Source organism: Lissotriton vulgaris, chromosome 8, assembly GCF_964263255.1.
Source record: "Lissotriton vulgaris chromosome 8, aLisVul1.2, whole genome shotgun sequence".
Taxonomy (NCBI): Eukaryota; Metazoa; Chordata; class Amphibia; order Caudata; family Salamandridae; genus Lissotriton; species Lissotriton vulgaris.
This window is the reverse complement of record NC_141696.1, coordinates 697,335,276-697,356,010: the sequence shown is the minus strand read 5'-3', so window position 1 is coordinate 697,356,010 and position 20,735 is coordinate 697,335,276. Positions and strand designations below refer to the sequence as shown.

The 20,735-nt window shown below is 46.1% G+C and overlaps 1 protein-coding gene across 2 annotated transcripts in view; it reads left to right on the top strand.

The window, feature by feature from the left end:
• Positions 1 to 20,735, top strand: part of OFD1 (OFD1 centriole and centriolar satellite protein) — a 718,676-nt gene that overhangs the window by 449,892 nt on the left and 248,049 nt on the right. Inside the window, exon 16 of one of the 2 annotated variants that reach the window (XM_086934564.1) lies at positions 8,374 to 8,841. In XM_086934564.1, the coding sequence (XP_086790690.1) occupies positions 8,374 to 8,841 (468 nt within the window). Of the gene's footprint in view, positions 1 to 8,220; positions 8,842 to 20,735 lie in introns of both variants that reach the window. The other variant, XM_086934563.1, reaches the window with a different exon arrangement.

Genomic DNA, 20,735 nt, shown 5'->3' with positions numbered 1-20,735 from the left:
TCCCCAGCAGTCTACAGCGCCGGGACACTCGGGTAGAGTAACTGTGCGCTATACAAGTATCCCACATTTACATTTACATATGTCAACGTCACCCATAATGCCACAGAAAAGAAGAGGTACAATGCAAAACAATGTAGCATAACTGGGTAGTAATTTAAAAAGAAACCGTTTTGAAAGATTCAAGCTTGAAAAGACGTATGTAAATACAGATAGGTTTATCCGTCACTAATGTTATCCGGAAACAATAGTGAAGGGGTCATGGACTGATATAAGCACTACTCAAGCGTCATGTAATAAGACCACCATCGTTAGGGCGCCATGTTGCAGCGATTCTGTTCAGACACAGAACTGTGCACAGAGACTCAGGACCTCAGTGAATTAGGGTGTGTCAAAAAAAAAACCTAGTACCCAAAATCCCCTACCAGACTAGCATCAGTGTCTCATTAGCTCTTAGTCCTATAGCAAAGAAACCAATGATTAGACAACCCAGAACATGCGACTTAGGTTACCTCAGGTAAAGTGGGAAACAAGAACACTCTTTCGTTACACTCTCATACCAGTCGAAAACATGGAGTAAAGGGAGATACGAGCAAGTTTAAAATATTTATTTTAATGCATGATCTCAGGTGCAGCATTTTAGCTAATACAAGCAGACATATTATTAGAAATAAGATTGTCAGCATAGTTACTATTCCGTAAAATACAAAGGGAGAAAGCATGTTATAATGCTAAATGGAAACAGGTTTAAAATATACCTATATTTCACCCTCCCTTGCTAGTATATTATTTTATAACTAAAGAAGGTCTCATAGGCTTACATAGGCCACCCCATACCTCTGGTATTAGCAGGAGTGAATCACATCAAGTTCTGCACAAGCTCTCAGCATACGAATGTTCTCCAAGTGTGTTCAATCATGCTTACACAGTGCATTATTAAACGCGCCAGTTTCAGAGGTGGCCACAGCTGCATATATGTTATGGCTAGAACAAGGGCTGATCAGGTTGAACAACAGCCCAGTGTTGATATAACCTTGACAGCCTTGGCACTCACTATACAGTCCAAGCTACCGAAGCGAGTCTAGTAATGCAGAAAAACAAGTTATTCTCATGTGAAGCAAAACACTCAGCTTTCTCTAAACAATACTTAAAGTGTGTGCCGTGTGCAAAGGACAGCAAAAAGATAAAATGGCGTTTAAACTTCTAATAAGCTCATGCTAACTTAACACTGTGTGAATGCAAGGCTCAGCCCCACTACACTTTTTTCCCCTCCCTTCGCGGTCAGTCCATTCAGGTTCTGACGGCCAACACTAGGTAAATATCGTTGACCATGCATGCGAGACAACGCATGCCATTACAACGCGTTCGTTGTTACATCACATACCATTACAACGCAATTCAGAACAACTACTTGTGTTAGGGGGCAGAAGGTGTTGGATTTAAAATCCAACACCTTCCCTACTGTTGCACAATAGTAAATTATACTATTCCAACACCCAGCGCCCCCTACAGCAAGTCGTTGTAACAACCGTGTTGTAATGGTACGTCTTGTAAACGCATGCGGACTAACGTGCCATATTCCAACACTACCGTGATGTGGGACATCAACAAGCGGTGAGGAGTGGGGTCGTATCACGTCTGCAAAGAGGCTGTGCAACTCTGGTCCTGGGCTCAGGACCATCAGATTTGCGTGACTGCGAATCATCTGGCCAGAGTGCTGAATGTGCTTGCAGACAGTCTCAGTCGGTAGTACTCGCCCGATTTCGAGTAGCGTCTCCATCCGGAGGTGGTCCATCACATTTTCAGGATTTAGGGGGTTCCTTCAGTTGGACCGGTTTGCCACTTACGAGAACGCGCACTTCCCATTGTTCTGCAGTCTTCAGCATCCAATGTGGGGAGTGTTTGGGGACGTGTTTCAGTTAGATTTGGGCTCACAGCTTCTTTACGCGTTTACTCCCATACCCTTGATTCCTCGAGTTCTGAGGAAGATTTGCCAAGCCCGGGCCCACGTCATATTGATCGCCCGGATTGGCCAAGAAGGGTGTGGTACTCATACCTCATTATCCTCTCATCGCACCCTCCGCTCCTTCTTCCTCTCAGGGCAGACCTCCACTCGCAGTCACTGGGGCAGGTTCTACACCCCCGCCTCCAGAGCCTGCACCTTCATGCCTGGAGATTGAATGGGGCAACCTAAGCTCTTTCTCTCTGCCACCGGACGTGGTGGATGTAATTTTCTCGTCCAGAAGACACTCCACCAAATCTGTCTATTCTGGTAGGTGGGCCAAGTTTGTTAAATGGTGTGAAAAGAGATCGGTTAATCCCTTGCGTGCCCATTTGTCTGGCATTGAGTTTCTCTGTTTCCCTAGCACAACAAGCCTGTGCAGTAGCTACTGTCAAAGGCTGCTTGTCTGCCTTGTCGACTTTTCTCTGTTTATCAGACCAACCCTCTTTATTCAAATCTCCCATAGTTATGAGATTCATTAAGGATCTCACCAATAGATTTCCTCCCACTCCCTTTATCATGCCTCAGTGGGATTTAAAGTGGTTCTCACTTTCTTGATGAGGCCTCCCTTTGAACCCTTGCATAGTTGTCCCTTGAGATTCTTAGCGTTTAAGACAATATTTCTGATTGCAATCACTTAATCTAGGTGACTTAGTGAGCTGCAGGCTCTTGGCTCCAAACCTCCTAAGGTGGTCTCTCCCTTCCACCTAGAGCAATCTATCACTTTACCTACATTCTATCCTCCCCTCACCCTTCTAAGGAGGAGGAGGGGCGTCACCGCCTGGACCCTAAGAGGGTGGTCCGCTTCTACCTGGACAGGACTAAGGACTTCAAGTTGGACGACCAACTTTGCATCGGATATGTGGGCAGGATGAAGGGCACGGCTGTCCACAAAAGAATGCTGTCCAGGTGGATCATCTCCTGAATCAAGATCTGCTATGCCTTGGCCAAGAAGGAGCCTCCTGAAGGTATTCGAGCTCGTTCCACCAGAGCTAAGTCTTCTTTGGCTTTAGCTAGAGGTGTCCCTGTTATAGACATCTGCATGGCGGTAACTTGGACCTCCCTCCACAATTTCGCGAAGCATTATTACTTCGGCTCGAAGGTAAGGAGGGACGGCCACTTTGCAGGTTCTGTGCTCCAAGATTTTTTGGTATAGGTAGCCAGGCACCCTCCGCCAGGAGTCGGACTGCTTGGGGATTCAGTTCATAAGGTGAGGAATCCACACGCAGATATAGCCATCAGGAGAACAAGTTTCTTACCTTTGGTAACGTATTTCTGGTGGAAACAGTATCTGCCTGATGATTCCTTACTGACACACCCGCTCCTCGTTGCCTGCCTGTTTATACCGAAAACTGATTGACATGTAATTTATGTATTTTATTGTCTGAATAATTTGAATGATGTGATACTTGTCACTAGGAAATGTCTATATTTTAGAATTTCCATCTTTAATTACTTTTGTATACTGTGTGTACTTGTGAAAATGTTGTCAGTTTACCCTTTCGCCTCGAAGGCCCAGAAAAAATGGGTGGAACTGACATCAGCATGCCGACGAGGTCTTATTATGTCTTCGATGATGTCACTCAGAGTTATGTGCGGAGCCGTTCCATTGTGACTTCCTCAGCGACATGGGAGAGTTATGGAGGACAGTTTCCATGTAATGCTGCGCATTAGGGTAATTCAAAAGGTGAGATTCTTTATCCACCAGAAAAAGTGTTACCGAAGGTAAGTAACTTGTTCGTTTAACATTCAATTTCTGCATGGCATACTTTTAAATACTAGTCGCCGTGCCTTATGGCCAATATGGCCTACTTTGAGGTGATTTAATATTTAAAAGGAAGGTTTGGACCTGTTTCTGTCTTTCTCTGCCATGATTCTCTGCTCCGAAGCAACCACCTGGTGACTCCTGTTCTTAACTTAAGTGGGGTCTGTAGCATAAAAGTTACAGCTCCCTTTTTAAAATGGCAATCTAGCATTAAAGAGTACCTGACCTTAATGCCACAGACCTGAGCATTCTGAAACCTTTGATTATTTTAGACAATTTCTTAGAAAACAAGTGTCAGGAGTAAATGGAAGGAGGAAATCCAATCAGGACAGCCTCTTCGGCTTACTATTTTAAAACACAATATTTGCCCAATGTAGCACTGACAAAAAAACCTAGTTGGAAGGATCATCTGTTGAGCAATACTTCATGGTGCCACGTTGCTCACTAACTACACGTTGGTGACCACTGTCCTACAGGAGTCCCATCCTGGCATATGGGATTATTAAAAAACATATGAATCCATAAAAGGGGCACAAGTTGGAGATTTTTAATTAACTGCATTTCTGTCAAGCGTGTATAATTTTCCTGACTCTGCTGACCGTCCACAAAGTCAATTCTTGTCATAAAACAGCTACAATATTGTGCTGAATGCACTACTGGAAAGCACACCCTTGTGGTTGACCAGCACCGTTCCTTTAAGTGGCCTTGAGTTTCTCGTTTCTATAAACAGGAATTGATTTTCTTCGAAAATTTGTATAAGATGCCCAATTATGGGCACCAATTGTTATTGATAAGTAACTTTTCATTTTTTGTCTGCAAGTACTTTGAAAACAAAATTCATGGGTGAGCAACTCATTGTGTGTTTCAATCAAAATCTGTCCATGACTTATTTACTTCTGTACCTGCTAAAAATAATGTTAATGTTTTTTAGGGCTGGGGGCAGGCAGATTTTCAGAGAAATGTGAGCGGACACCTGACTCTATGAATGCTTCAGCTTTGTTTTAAAAACTGTTCACTCTTTCCAGGTTTTTTTTAAGTATATTGAGAAAATAGCCATATTTAAAATAATATCTGAAAGTATGGATGCCACAAAGTTATTGTTTCATTCTTCAAACGCTCTTCACACATTTCTAATCAGCCAGAGACAGTGATTTAGTTTTCTTGCGCATGGTGGCTGTGTGTTACCTCACATTATTGTAGTTCACATATTGTACGTGCTTGAGTTTGCTGTGGACTTACTCTTCTACTGTTCAGAACATATAGTGAATCAGTTGTCATATGCATGCAGTTTCCGGCAGCATGCAGGAAAATGTAGTTCTTTATCATTGTATTTTACTCTGGTATTCAGAAAAGTTCGAAAATCTCAATACTTGTGTAAAATACATGAACACAAATTTTATGAAAGTATATTTTTCAAAATAAATTAACTAGAAACCATACCCAAAAAGGCAACATGGGCAGTTTTTTAAACAAATCATCCAGATAGTAAGCACAGCAGTACAATTAGCCAAAAACACAACTGCTAAATAATAATTGGAGTAAAAAAAAAAAAAAATGGTATCTTATTACAGGCCACTTTTCCCTCTTCGACTTCCCTGACCCACCAAGTCTCAAACCAATGGCCCCATCGCATTGGGTACGGAGCGGTCCAAGTAGAGGATATAGAGGAGTTGCGTCCTTCAGCTCTGTGCTAGCTGCCTAGAAGCAGAAGCACAGTCATGTGGAAGTGGAGATCTCATTGCAGGTGAGGTGTACGAGAAGTGGTCCATTTGGTGAGACTAGGTGGGATCCAGCAATGTATGGGTGGCGTTGGGAGCAGCAGGTGGAAACGGGCATCGGGCCAGACTTTGCGTCGGTGGGAGGCTCCTCTTGCCATGGTACTCTTCTGTCTCTTAGGGCTATGGATGTAGAGCAATGCATACTTGAATCAGGCTTAAATTACGAAGTACTTTCTAAACTTTCTAATTCAGCCTGTGCACTAGGCTGATTTGCAACATCTCTCTTTGAAATGTTATTTTTTGTTGCCTATCACATAAGTCAGAAAGAGAAGTGAGCTTGATTCTTCATGTACATCAAAATAAATGTCAGTAAGTACTCATCCAGCTTTCCTAATTAATGTTGTTTAGGATTTTTACATTTCGTACACCATTTCTTTATCAACCTTTTTTCAAAATTTTACTTCTCTGATGGAAAAGTCTCTGTGTACCCTTGACGTTAAAATGGCTTTTTCTGACTACTTTAGGAAGATCAAATATATTTATAAAGACAGACAACTTTTTGTGAACTATGAAGCTGTTCATAGTCCTTCCTCTTCTAAGCATACTGTAGAGCATATGGTTGATCTTATGTATTGTGCCTCATTAGAATAAAGCTAATTGGTCTTTACCATTCAAGTTGAAGGTTCGCTAGAAATTAGCAGCTGGTGCTCTGTTGAGAAGTGCTTCAATTCCAGGCCTTTTTATAAGGTTGCTCTATGGGAAATGGCCCATACTCTAGCTAAGGAATATGTTTGAACTCGGACTCCCAGGCAGTTGGATTTGTCTGTGTTCTTTATCTGTCTAAAATACTTACATAAGAGTTGATTCTGTGGCTCTGTTACATCCCTTTATTTGTTAAATGTTCATTATGATCCAGGCGTCTCCAATGAGTAGCTCGTGAGCTACCTGTAGTTCTGCAGCTACCTATGAGTAGCTCGCCTGTGTGCATCTTAGACTACTAACATGAAATACTTTGCTTGGTTATATTATTATTTGTATGCCAAAACTAAAAAGCATGTATTTAAGACGCAAATGTGTGTTTTTTCTTAGCTCATAAGCTGATGTTTGGAGAAAAATGATTCAATTTCCAGAATAAATTTAAAGCTGGAGTTGGAGACATTTATTACTCGTATTATTACCTTGGTGCCGGGGAATAGCAGCTATCTCTGTTATGTATTACCCATGTAGATGCCTTCCAAATTGATCACTTTACTGCTGCAACCCTGCCTAATGCACTGATGTGATCACTGCTGGCAGTTTTGAATAGACTATCACATCACCTACAGTATCTTGGGATCATTTTCATTGAACATAAGTAGCTCCTATTATAGAAAAGGTTGGAGACCCCTGGATCATATAACCACCCAATGTGCAAGTCTGAAAAACAGTATTCATCTCTATTCTTACTAGTTGTATTATGATATTAGCAAGACCATATTGCATTATCCATCCATGTGTTAAACAGAGTGGACAGTTAGAGCTTTCAGATCAGTGCTTTCGCCAATGTTCAAGGCATGTACCTATGTGCATAAGGTACCCAAAGGGAGTTATGTATCACTCTGTTGTTCTCCCACTCCATGTACCACTTCCTCGCTTTCAAGAGATGAGCCTGACATTCCACCCATGCGCCCTTCTTTTCAAGTCAGGAAATTGATGTGCCATTCTCATCCTCCCCAATTAGCTTCTCACCTAAGTTTCAATTGGTTGCCAGACCATCTCGAAACAGGGCATCTGATCGCAGTTAGGGCCTCTGGTACACTTTTAAGGTTGGCTTAGCTTGTTACGGTATTCTGTCTTTTAGGGATTCCACAGACAATCACTTGGCCTAGAAAAAAAGGTTTCTTACAATCTTGAATCTTCACTGTTGGCATTCTCTCTGGATTCATAAAAGCTCCACCAGTCTCCCCACGTTTCAAGGCTGCCCTTTCGAACACCCTCCTATTGTTTTTCTCATCTTTCATATGTTCCAAATCAAACTGCCTGACTGCCTCCATGCTGGGCATAATGGGTAGTGCACTCTTACACAGTTTTTAAAAAGGGCGCAATTAGTTTGCACTGATTCAATTGTTATACTCCAAGTGTTACATAGCAGTGGTGGTCAGTATGTACTGTTATTGTTGCAGTCTGGCTAATTAGTTACAAAAAATAAATGTTGCCTAATTGGGCTAGTTTTTTAAATATTTTGTATAATCTTAAACGTATTTCTTTAAAATATGTTCTGACATCCTGTATGTGCACACATGTATTCTATCTTTTATAATTTAATTTGAGTACCTAAAGTCAAGACATAAATATTTCCTTCCTACAGATTTTATAATTAGTTTTGGTCTTTTTTGAATGCATTTTTCTATTTCATTTTTGCCATGTGCACTGTTACTCGCTACTTGCTGGCTAAAACCGACTTTCTGCTTTCTGGGTACGAATTTGGTTTCTGTGAGTGCTTCTCAGCCTGTCATGGCGTGAGCTTGATTTCAAACATCTAAATAATCAGTGTGTTTGAGTATCATCAATTGTTTTCTGTTTATTTGCATGCATCGTATTATAAATCAAAATCATCTATATGTGCATCTTTTAAAAATGAGTTGGCAATCTAAATGTTTTATAAAATGATCTAATTTGTCCAGCTTGAATTTGATTCATGTTTTCTTATTTTGCCTCAAAATGATCATCTTCTTTGTGTGTCTCGCTTGCTTGTACAGCTCTTGAAAATGAAGTGTATCGCAATCCCAAGCCCTCTCTGGTTGATCGCTCTGTCCTTGACCACAGTACAGACATGATTGTTCCTCATGATATTTATATAGATGGGACACTCTTGAAGAGCCAGATTTTGTCTGATCCTTTTGTTGAAGCAGGTGGCGTCCTTAGCTCCAGGTATCTGCAGCCCCCAGGGCGGCGAAGCAGCTCTCCAGACTCGGACATTGAATTTGTGGTAACTACCAAGGCCAGAATCAAAGAACTTGAAAAAGAGGCTGACTACTTGGAAGAGGCTTATCGCAATTACCAGAACAGAGTAATTAGGGCAGCAGGGAAAAGTAGCCCCCAGATAAAGCCCACCTCCCCACCACTCCTCAGAAGTGTTCTCCATAAAACTCCCTCTAACCTTCCTCACAAAGTTACTTTTGCGCAGAACACATTTGCCTCCCAACAACCGCCTTTGACCAGGTTGACTGAACAGAGACATGATGGAATGTTTTCTTCTCATGATGACTGGCTGGCTGACAGCACTCCTCTACAAAAGAAGGCCCCTTCTTCTAGGCGCCACTCTTCAACTCCTATTTCTAAAGTGAAGGCGAGCTTCAGTGACAAGAGTTTTACAGAAGGTAAGCCATTTAACCTAAGTCTATATTTGTTTCGGCATGGGAAATAGTTTTTTTTTATATTTGTGAATTAAATGTGCAAGTTAGTGTGAAAATAGTTCTTGTTTACTACAAAAGTGATTTGATGACCATGTGTCCATCTTGTTTCAGCAGCATCTGGACTCTCCAAAGTTTTTCCTTTGTTTTAATTTTACTAAATTCTGACACCATACTCTTTTTGAGATGAAAAACACTGATAATTTAGCTGACCATATGTTGATATGTATTAAACTGTACTTGTATCTGATAGAGACATTTAGTCGCAGATTCCATACCTGTTTACTTTCCAGGCGTCAGACTGGATCTGGAAGAGTTTCTTGAGCAGTACCCCTGCTCGCTGGTACTTGACGTCAGTCGACTCAATGTGATGTCATTGGCGTCTTGATCGTCGTTATAATATCCGCGTTGTCTTTATAGGTGCCACCCTGGTGCATGGACGTCAGTTATTTTCTCTCCGTGCCAGCGCAGATCCGTCAAAAAGAGCTACCCCCTGTCATTTTTTGACAGACCTTTTTCGACTTTTTGTCACACTTTTCCGTGGTGTGTAGGTTTCCCTTATGTCCAAGAGGATCTCGGGATTCAAACCGTGTGGTAACTGTGGGTCACAAATCCCCACCCCGTGTGTCTTTGGTGCCTGAAGCGCGACTCCCTGGCCATGGTGCTGAAAGCTTTGAGGGAGCAGTCCCTAAAGCTTCTTGTGGCCCAACATCAGGCAGCTTGGAGGTCTTGCTCCCCCTCTCGGTCGAGAGGAAGTTCCGAGCACCGCTCAAGGTGCTCCAGGTCTTCGTCCTCTCACTCCAAGGGGTCAGGTAAGAAGCACCATAAGAAGAACAAGAAGTCGAAGCGCGCTTCGACTTCACCCCGTCCATCACCTGGTGTGACCGAGGGGTCTTGGCAAGCTAAAAATTCGTCCTGCTGAACGAGTGCCAGGGTTGGCTCCCTTCCCTTTTCAAGGTCCTGCCAATTGAAGGAATTTTATGATGCCATGGACGCCATTTTTGGGCAACCTCTTCCGCTGGCACACCTTCAACCCTGAAGCCTCAGCGGAAGGAGAACCATTGGATCCCATAGCTCCTCTTGGTTCCATTCTCAGATCCGGACCAGTGCCGGTCGTACCTCCTCGACCTTCCCCAACGCTGAGACTCCCGACGCCACAGGCACCAACCCATTCTTATTCCTGATGACACAGAGCCTTTTGGGAATCCACTGAACCCTAGACCGGCGCAGATGGAGATTTTGGGCTCCGTCATTTTCTCAGCCTTATTCTGAAAGGCAAGTATTAGAGGAAGATTGGGAGGGGGCGCAGGATCCTTTAGAAATCCTGCTTTATTATGATGTTGGAACCCTTGCTGCCGTTCAATGAGGCCTTAACAGACATTCTTCTGGGAGTTTGGTCCAAACCCACCAACAGGGTCTCCTATGAACAGAACAATCTCCCGCCACCACCATAGCCCTGTTCCGGGCGACCCAGCCTTCCTCTCATCAGATCCAACCCCCAAGAGCTTGGTGGTTCGAGCCACTACCTCCCATTGCACGTTCCCTTCTACACCCCTGGATACGGAATCCAAGAGGCTGGATAGCGTCAGAAAGAAAAAATGTTCTTCCACCAGTCTAGCACTACGGTCAGTAAACACTGCGTGCCTATTGGGCCGTTACTCCTAATCCTATGGGAGACGATTGCTCATGTGCTGCCAGAAGTCCCGGAGGAGGTCCGGGCTATCCTCTCCCAAGCTGCTGCTGATGGGAGAGATGCAGAAAAGTTCACTATTCGCTGTGGCTTGGACACGACAAACTCACCAGGCAGAGCGATTTCCTTGAGGGTGCCAGTTAGGCGCCACACATGGCAGAGAAAACCTGGCTTCTCTGGGGATGTCCAATCCTACCTGATGGACATGCCCTTTCATGGCTTACGTCTCTTCGAAGATAGGGCAGACGTGGTGTTAGAGTGCTTCAAGGAGTCGCGGGATACAGCCAAGTCCTTGAGCCTCTCTGTCATACAGGCCTGCGTCTACCTTTCGCTCCTTTTGTGGCTACGGAAGGGGCTTCCAGATGCACCAAGACGACTGTGTAAGTTACGCAACCACTCCATGGCTCGCCCCGACCCCCTTGGTTGGACGGCCAGAGGTCAGGCCAGGCCACAAATCCCTCCTCTGCCTCCAAACCCTCCTAGTCCGATCCTCCAGGATCATGGGCGTCCAGTTGGTGGCAGGATACGCGAGAACCTCCACCACTGGCGGGACATCACCTCAGACAGGTGGGTTCTCCAGATAGTCCGAAGGGGCTACTCCCTCCCCTTCAAGACTACCTCTCCCTCCATGCCCCCTATATTCAGTCAGCTGCTGGAGGATTACCTTACTTTACAACCATGACTCTCTTGGCCAAGGGAGGAATATATACCTTTACAACGCAGATTTTACTCCGCAATACAATCACAACGCGGTTGTTACAACGACCGCGTTGTAACCACGCAATGCTATTACTACGCAAGTCATTACATCGACTTGCAGTAGATGGCGCTGTAACATTAGAAATGTATAATTTACTATTCCAACTCCAGCCTATGTAACAGTAGGGAAGGTATTGGAATGGTAAACTATTCCTTATGTTAGAGCTCCATCTACTGCAAGTCGATGTAATGACTTGCGTAGTAATGGCACTGCGTGGTTACAAAGCGGTCGTTGTAACAACTGCGTTGTGATTGTATTGCGGAGTAAAATCCTCGATCTAAAGGGAGTTTCCCAAAGGGAACAATAGAGAGGGTTCCGGTGCGAGAAAATGCTATGACTGCTATTCCCGCTGCTTATGGTTCCCAAAAAGAATGGAGGCCTTCGTCTTATCCTCGACTTCAGAGCCCTCAACTACTCCCACAAAAAAAGAGAAGTTCAAGATACTGATGGGCAGCATGGCCTCCCGCATCCTGCTAGTGACTCATGCCAGATGGCACATGCAGGCTTTGCAGTGTGACCTGAAGTTCCAGTGGGTGCAGCATCGGGAAAGTCTCACCAACCTGGTCCAGATCTTGGAGGGAATAATTTGAGATCGGCAGTGGTGGCTGACAAACCGCGAATGGATGATGGGCAGATCCCTCTTCCTTCCCAAACCAAATCTCACAGTAGTGACATTTGCATCACTCCTAGGACGGGGCGCCCATCTGAGTGTGGAGATCAGAGGTCTCCAGCAGAAACATGGCTCCACCTCAGCCTGTTGGAGCTTTGTGCGATTCGACTGCCACTGAAAGACTTCTTACCTTCTATCAAGAAAAGGCTGGTTCAGGTGCTCACAGACAACACCACCGCCATGTGGTACTTCATCAAACAGGGCAGAGTGAGGTCGTGGACACTCTGTCAGGAGGCCCTGCGCCTCTGGACTTGGCTGGAATAACACGGCATATCCCTTGTGGTTCAACACTTAGCCAGTTTCTTGAAAGCCAGGGCAGACACACTCCGCCATCAGTCCCTAGCGGATTACGAGTGGCATCTCCATCCGGAGGTGGTCAATGGACTCTTTCAGCAGTGGGGAGAACCTTGGTTAGATCTGTTTGCCTCCGTCGAGAACGTGCACTGCCAGCAGTTATGTGCGTTGGACTTTCCACATTGGCTCTCTCGTCTGCGCTTTTCATCTCAAGTGGAGCTCAGGCCTCCTTTCGGCCCATATCCCTCCTGTCCAGAGTGCTAAAGAAGATCAGGAGCGACAGGGCACAAGTTATTCTTGTGGCTCCAGACTGGGCACTGAGAGTTTGGTATTCAAAGCTTCTACAAATGAGTATCGGTCTTCTGATCAGGCTGCCGTTCGGGAGGATCTTCTGTCACAGCAGCAGAGGAGGGTCCTCCACTCAAACCTGTCCACTCTCCACCTCCTTGCTTGGAGATTGAGCGGCGACAGTTGACAGCATTCGTCCTTTCTCCCAAAGTTATTCTGCCAGCCAGGCGTCCCTCCACTAAGTTGGTGTACGCGTGCCGATGACAAAGATTTTGTAAATATTGTACAGAACGGTCTATCGACCAATTGTCTGCCTCCCTTTCGGACATCCTTCTCATTCTCTCTCTTGCCCAGCAGGGCTCGGGCTCTCTTAAGGGTTACCTTTCTGCCCTTTCTGCTTTTCTACAAATGTTAGCTCAACCGTCTCTCTTCAAATCACCCATTGAAAATAGATTTCTGAAGGGGCTTAAGCATTTGTTTCCCCCTTCTCCTTTCATCATGCCCCAAAGGGACCTTGATGGGGTTCTCACTTATATGTTGTGTACCCCATTCAAGCCGCTGCATAATTGCACCCTCCAGTTGCTTACTAACAAGACAGCCTTTTTAGTGGCAGTAACTTCTGCCAGGAGGGTGAGCGAGCTGCAGGCTCTCTCTTCTCAGCCTCCTTAATTTGCCGGTCTTTCCAGACAAGGTAGTGCACCACTCTAGGGCTTTTTTTTGCCTAAGGTTTTGACACCCTTGCACCTAGGGCAAACTGTCACCTTGACCACTTAAATGCTCTTCTGCATCTTTTTAAGAGGAATGTCTCCACCGTCTGGACCCAAAAAGAGCTTTGTCGTTCTAACTTGATTGCACTAAAGAGTTCCAGGTAGACAACCTTCTCTTTGTGGAGTACGTTGGAGTAAAGAAGGGGTGTGCTGTGCAGAAGAGACCATTTTGAGATGGGTTATCCTCTGCATTAAGATTTGTTATGCTCTGGCAAGGAAACAGCCTCCTGAGGGCCTCAGAGCTCATTCCACCAAAGCTAAGCCAGTCTCCACGGCTCTCCAGTGTGATGTCCCGGTTCTTGACAGCTGCCAGGCGGCTATGTGGGTATCCTTACACACATTTGCTAAGCATTATTGCCCTGCCAATCCGGTCCATTGGGAGGGACTTTTGGCCATTTGGTCCTACAGGATTTTTAAGTTTAAACCCTTTCAGTAGTCCCTCCAACGGGGATGGTATTGCTTTAGTATCTGTTCACAGATAAGGAATCTGCGGCTAGATGTCTCCATCAGATGGACAAGTTACTTACCTTCGGTAATGCCTTATCTGGTAACTTGTCCTTTGAGTTCCTTTGCCTACATTCACTGAGAAGGGAGAGAGAGAGCGAGAGATTTTCTCTGTCCTAGAATATTTCCTGATATATGTTTCTAGGATGTGATGCCCTCTTTCTTTCTGAGATCATGTGCAATATCACACACTAATAATTGCCTTCCAAAAAGGCCACTATGGGGATGCATCCTTCACACAGTATGAGCATTTTCTCTCCATAGGCTCCCGCGATCTACTTTAGTGTGATTTTCCTGTTGGTTCTTGAGCAGGCTAACCTTTATCCATTGATGTAGTGTGATTGCGCTTAGGACGCTTTTAGCCTTTGACAGATGTGACACATTTCCTCTATACAATTGTTGCTAGAACTTATAGTGCATATGTATTCAGGAGGTATTTCTATAGCACAAACCTCACCACAAGGCAGTGGAGTGCTGTATGTGGTAAAATACAAGCATAAAGTGAATGTGTAATAGGAGAGGAAGCTGTCAGCATTTCTTCTGCATGCGTATCAGTCCACGCAGAATCTTTTAAGCTTTACACATTTTCTTCAAATTGTGTTTTGGTTTATTTTTACTTATGTTTTAGAAGAGCTTAGCCATCATTTTTGAATTAAGACCATGGCTGAAGCTTTGCATTGAAAATCACTTTTGAAGCCATGTGAGGTGTGGCTAAAAAAGATCTTCGTAGGGGTGCTTTTCCACCGAGTTTGCAAACTTCTCTTTTTATTCCTGTCTTCGCCTTTATTTTTGTCACTGTTTTTTCTTCTTACAGAAGCAATACTTATGATACGTTATGTTTTTTTCTCTAATTATGTTTAGGCATGGAATAGATTGTTCCTAACGTTATGTTTTGGTCATGAATTACTCCTGTGGTATAGACTAAAGCCTTCCTTTCAATTTCATATTTGAACAATTGATTGACAAGTACATATGTGTATGAAAATTGATACTTATTCGTTTACAGTTTCTTTGGTACCTGGATGTGAATGTACAAGGAATACCGCTCTATAACTGCTTCAGCTTCAACATTCATTTCAAGCCTCTTGAGTGGTTCCTCAGACAGTAAAGAGTGCCCAATGGTCTTGTACTGCTTCCCAAAAATGAGCAAATCAATCCAATCAATCAGGGGGATTTGTAAAGCGCTCTACTTACCCGCTAGGGTCTCAAGGTGCTGGGGGGGGGTTTGGGGGGGGAGGAGCTGCAGCTAGTGGTCGAAGAGCCAGGTCTTGAGCAGTCTTCTGAAGGCCGGGATGTCTGCTGTCTGCTGTCTGTCGTAGGTGGAGGCGGAGGGTGTTCCAGGTCTTGGTGGCGCGGTGGGAGAAGGATCTGCCCCTGGAAGTGGTTCTGTGGGTGCGTGGGAAGGCGGCCAGGGACAGGTCGGCGGAGCGGAGTTTCCTGTTAGGTGCGTAGAAGGAGAGTCGGCTGTTGAGATAGGCTGGGCCGGTCTTGTGGAGTGCCTTGTGTGCGTGGATCATGAGTTTGATTGTGATTCTTTTGTCGACGGGGAGCCAGTGCAGGTCTCTCAGGTGCGGGGTGATGTGGTCTCGGCGTGGGACATCTAGAATCAGGCGTGCGGAGTCGTTCTGGATTCTTTGGAGTCTGTTGATGAGTTTGGACCGGACTGCTGACGAGGGCGTGGGTGATGGTTTTTCGTGTGTCTGTCGGGATCCATCTGTAGATCTTGCGGAGCATACCGAGGGTGTGGAAGCAGGAGGATGAGACTGCGTTGACTTGGTTGGTCATGCTGAGCTTTGAGTCGAGGATGACTCCTAGGTTGCGTGCGTGGTTGGTTGGTGCCGGGGGGGGGGTTCCCAGTGTTGTTGGCCACCTGGAATCGTTCCACGCTGAGGGGTTGGGCCCAAGGATGAGGATCTCCGTCTTGTCCGTGTTCAGCTTGAGCCGGCTAGCCTCCATCCAATCGGCGACAGCCTTCATACCCTGGTGCAGGTTGGATTTGGCGGTGAGGGGGTCCTTGGTGAGGGAGAGGATAAGCTGGGTGTCATCAGCGTAGGAGATTATGTTAAGGTTGTGTAGTCTAGCGATACGAGCGAGGGGAGCCATGTAGACGTTGAACAGCGTTGGGCTGAGGGAGGATCCCTGCGGGACGCCGCAGATGGTTTTGGTGGTTCCGGATTGGAACGGGGGGATGCGGACTCTCTGGGTTCTGTCGGAGAGGAAGGAGGTGGTCCAATCCAGGGCCTTGTCTCGGATCCCTGCGTCGTGGAGGCGTGTGCGTAGTGTGTGGTGGCAGACTGTGTCGAAGGCGTCGGAGAGGTCCAGGAGGATGAGGGCTGCTTTCTCGCCATTGTTGAGTAGGATTCTGATGTCGTCTGCGCCGGCGATGAGGGCGGTCTCTGTGCTGTGGTTGCTGCGGAAACCTGACTGGGAGGGGTCCAGGATGCTGTTGTCTTCTAGGTAGCGGGTGAGCTGGGTGTTGACTATCTTTTCAATGACTTTCGCTGGGAACAGGGTTAGGAAAGGTCTATAGCAAAGTGACAGACATTGATTAGATAATACAATTTATGGTTTTTTGTAAATAAAAACCTAGAATGAAACAGTATATTAAGTCCACTTGTGTACAGAAACCAATGAGCAAAATAATTTCTGATAGAGCTTTATTGTTTATTGTTGTTGACTATTTTTCTTTTGTTTTCTACTGTTTTTTTTAATATATATAGTTTTTATAAGTGATTATGTGTTTAAATTTTATATAGTCTTGAATTAAAAAATACAAAAGAGAAAATACAAAATCAATAGACATGAAACATATATACAGTGATGAAGGCAAAGCGGTAGACACCACTACGCGCGTTTCGGCTCTTGAGCCTTCTTCAGGTGACAGTCTATTGTTAGAGTTTCAAAGAGTCCAGGACTCACAGTTAGGTGTGGCGTGGATATAAAAGGTCAGTTGGTAAAGGCAGCTTCTTAAGATCTTGAGATGTGGAACGATGTAGTCCTATAGCTTGTCATATGATGTTATGACATCAGAGAAAAGGAGGTGGTAGAACAGTATAGTGGAGGTAGCTTAGATTCAGATCGTTATTTGTGTTGACATTTGTAGAACCTCCACGAGGATAACTTCCAGTGAGTAGATGGTAAGGTGATGAGAGCAATAGTGAAGGAAACGAGTATTTATCTCCACAAGTTGATAAAATATCCGGAGGCGAGCAATAATGATGTATCATTGTTAGCACGAATATTTTGTATCCACCTAAAGATAAAGTAGAAAAGATGTCCCAGGAGCGGAAAATACTATGGAGGATGATCTGGTCATAGCATCGCCCGTGAGGTTTGATGAAAATAGTGACGCTCCTGGTAGAAAAGGACTGGTAGCAGTACTCGACCGCCAAAAGACCACACACCGGTATGCTAGAATGCAAGCACCCCCTTTTTCCAAATATTTCGCTGGGAACAGGAACAGGAGCAGGGAGATGGGCCAGAAGTTCTTGAGGTCGTTAGGGTCTGCCTTGGGTTTCTTTAGTAGGGCGTTGATCTCGGCGTGCTTCCAGCTCTCATGGAAGGTAGCGGTCTCAAAGGAGAGGTTGATGATGTTACGCAGGTGGGGTGTGATGAGGCTGTTGACTTTGTTGACGATGTGGTGGGGAAGAGGATCAGACGGGGAGCCTGAGTGGATGGTGTTCATGGTCTTGATTATGTCTTTGGTGCTCACGCTGGTCCATGTGGTCAGAAGGTCGTGGTCGGTGGGGTTCTGAGTGTTCCTCGTGGGGGGGTCCGTAGGGTTCAGCCGGCGGTTGAAGCTGTTGTGGATGTCGGTGATCTTGCGGTGGAAGAAGGCAGCGAGGGTGTCGCACAGGGCTTGTGAAGGTGGAATGTCGTTGGTGCAGGAGCTAGGATTGGAGAGTTCTTTCACGATGTTGAAGAGCTCTTTGCTGTTGTGGGCGTTGTTGTCGAGGCGGTCTTTGAATGAGGCTCTTTTGGTGGTCCTGATGAGGTGGTGATGGTTGCGAATGGTGTCTTTGTGGGCTGCGCGGTTGGCGGGCGTTCTATCGCTGAGCCAGATGTTTTCAAGTTTCCGGCAGGTGCGCTTGGAGGCCAGGAGCTCCGGGGTGAACCAGCTGGCTCTCTGGCTAGTGTCTCTGTCGGTGGGTTATCTCACTGGTGCTAAGGTGTGGCGCAGTCTTCCATCCAGAGTCTGAGGGTGCGGGCCCCATCCTCGGGGTCGGTGGGGCTGGTCGGTGGGTTGAGTGCGAGGTGTGTTTCTAGTAGGTCCTTGGTGACTTTGCCCCAGCGTAGGCGGGGGATCTGTGGTGTGCGGTGGTGTCTGACGGGTTTCTGGAAGGTGAAGTGGACGCAGTGGTGGTCGGTCCAGGTGAGCTCAGAAGCGTGGCGGAAGGCAACGTGTTGGCTGGAAGAGAAGATGGCATCGAGCGTGTGGCCGGCGATGTGGGTCGGGGTTGTGACGATCTGTTTCAGTCCGAGGGTGACGAGGTTGTCGACCAGGGTGGAGGAGTTGCTGTCGTTGTTGTTTTCCAGATGGTAGTTCAGATCGCCGAGCAGGTTGTAGTCGGTGGAGGTCAGTGCTTGCGTGCTGATGAAGTCGGCGATGGAGTTGCAGAATTGGGGACGTGGGCCGGGTGGTCTTTAGACGAGGGAGCCTCTGAGGGTGGTCTTGGGGTCCATGTGGATCTTGAAGTGAATGTGTTTGGCGGTGGTGAGGGTGTCGTTTGTGTTTGTGGAGACCTTGATGGTGTTCTTGTGGATTATGGCGATACCTCCTCCGACTCCGTTGGTGCGGTCTCTGTGGGAGATCTTGTATCCGTCGGGGATGGCCACTGCGATGTCTGGGGCGGAGGCTTCGTTCATCCAGGTCTCGGTCAAGAAGGCCATGTCTGGTGATGTAGTGGTGAGTAGGTCCCAGAGCTCAACGTTGTGCTTGCGTGCGGAGCGGGTGTTAAGCAGGATGCAACGCAGTCGGTTGGGTTCCGTTGCTGTGGGTGCATCGGCGTCGTTGATGCAGGAGAAGCTGCAGTTCCGGCAGGAAAAGGGGCCGTGAGTGCGCTTGGGGGTGGCTTTGTAGCAGCTAAAGGTTCGTCCGTGGTTGAGAGCGATGAGGGTGTTGGCGTCGTAGCGGTAGTCCTGGGTGGTGTGGAGGCCAGGGGTTCTGGCGCTGGGCGCGGTCCAGGTGCTGACGGGCTTGCCTTAGGCGCGCCTTTGGCATGCTGCGTGCGGCCGCCATTTAAGGGGAGGTGGGGAGGGGGGGGTTAAGCTGGGAGGCGGGAGGGTAGGACGGGCAGCGAATGGGCATGGGGGGGCGGGGCCGCAGGGGAGGCAGCGGCGGGAAATACATGACGGGCAGGGGGCACGGGCACCACGCGGGGGGTCACAAGAGCGAAGAAGACAAAATGGCGAAAATGGGCAGGGGGCAAAGGCACACAGCACACAACAGCGGGGGTACAGAAAATCAAGAAGGGGTCAGGAGGCACAGGCACACAGCAGCGGGGATACAGAAAATTAAGAAGGGGTCAGGGGGCACAGGCACCCAGCAGCGGGGGTACAGAAAATCAAGAAGGGGTCAGGGGGCACAGGCACACAGCAGCGGGGGTACAGAAAATCAAGAAGGGGTAAGGGGGCACAGGCACACAGCTGCGGGGGTACCGGTCACGCAGTGGCAGTGGCGCGAGACAGCAGCCAGGGTACAGGGGGCACCAGGAGCACAGGAGGCGGTATCAGGAGGGAGACACTGGCGCAGGTGGCGCTGCAGCGGAGGGGGAGCGACCTACCTGGAAGGTCAAGGGGAACAAAGACCATTTGTCAAACTAACTTATTACAAACTATTGCTTTCTTCCTACATCTGCTGGACAGATCTTATATCAAACGCAAAGTCCATAAAAATAACAGCTTAACTACAATCTGTACGCCGATGAGCATCTATAGTATCAATAGTGATGCCTCACTAATTCCTATGGTCATGAACATTGCCACCTTAATTGAACAGACAAATAAACAAAGTATTTCATGGCCACCGGTGATTCGGTACCAAGCTTGATAAGCTAAGATGATCTGACATTAGGGCATCGATTGTCCAACCTGATGCATATGTACATGTTTTTTGTGTGTTTTTTTTAACTTTCTCTTTTTCTTTTAAATCTCTTTGCCCTTTAAATGTTTTTCTTAAAACGTTAACCTTTTATCAATCAATGTACTGTTTTTTTACCATGATCGTAATATGCTTCGCTTTCGTAAATGATTTTAGGTAATCATACAATAAAGTATTCATTCATTCATTCTTCCTACATCTTCTGAAATTATAGCTTTCCAAGGGCGTCTATAATAATTGTCCAAATATTGCGCTCTGATACTTCAATTCACTGTTGGGTCTTCTGGATGCCACTAATGGAAATAGATGACAACTTAGAGTGAACTCAGGTTTATGATAATGCTTATGAAACATAACCTTTAGCTTGTGTCTGTTATATCACCCTACAAATAATTGCAAGGCCGTTGTTTACTGAATAGGCGTTTTCTATAATGAGATAAGGTCCTGAAACTTTGCTTCACAAAATAGTAGTTTCAGACCGAAAGCTGCACCAGTCTCACAATATTTGCAATTATAGTCTGCTGTCTAACACCACTCTCAAGGTCTCAATCCAGTTTTGGTTAATCACTTCATTCTTTCAAAGTAGATGTATAGTACCTGCTAGCAATGGTTTTTTTTTTTTTTTTTTGAGTTTTATAAAGCGCGAACTAGACCCGAGACATTGGGTATCAGAGTGCTTTACATGAGCACTAGTTTCGTTACAGATGGACACATTCATTTTTGTTAGGCACGATGGCCGTGATACTCTACTTTAACCAATCTGTTATTTATATATGTATTTATGGAAC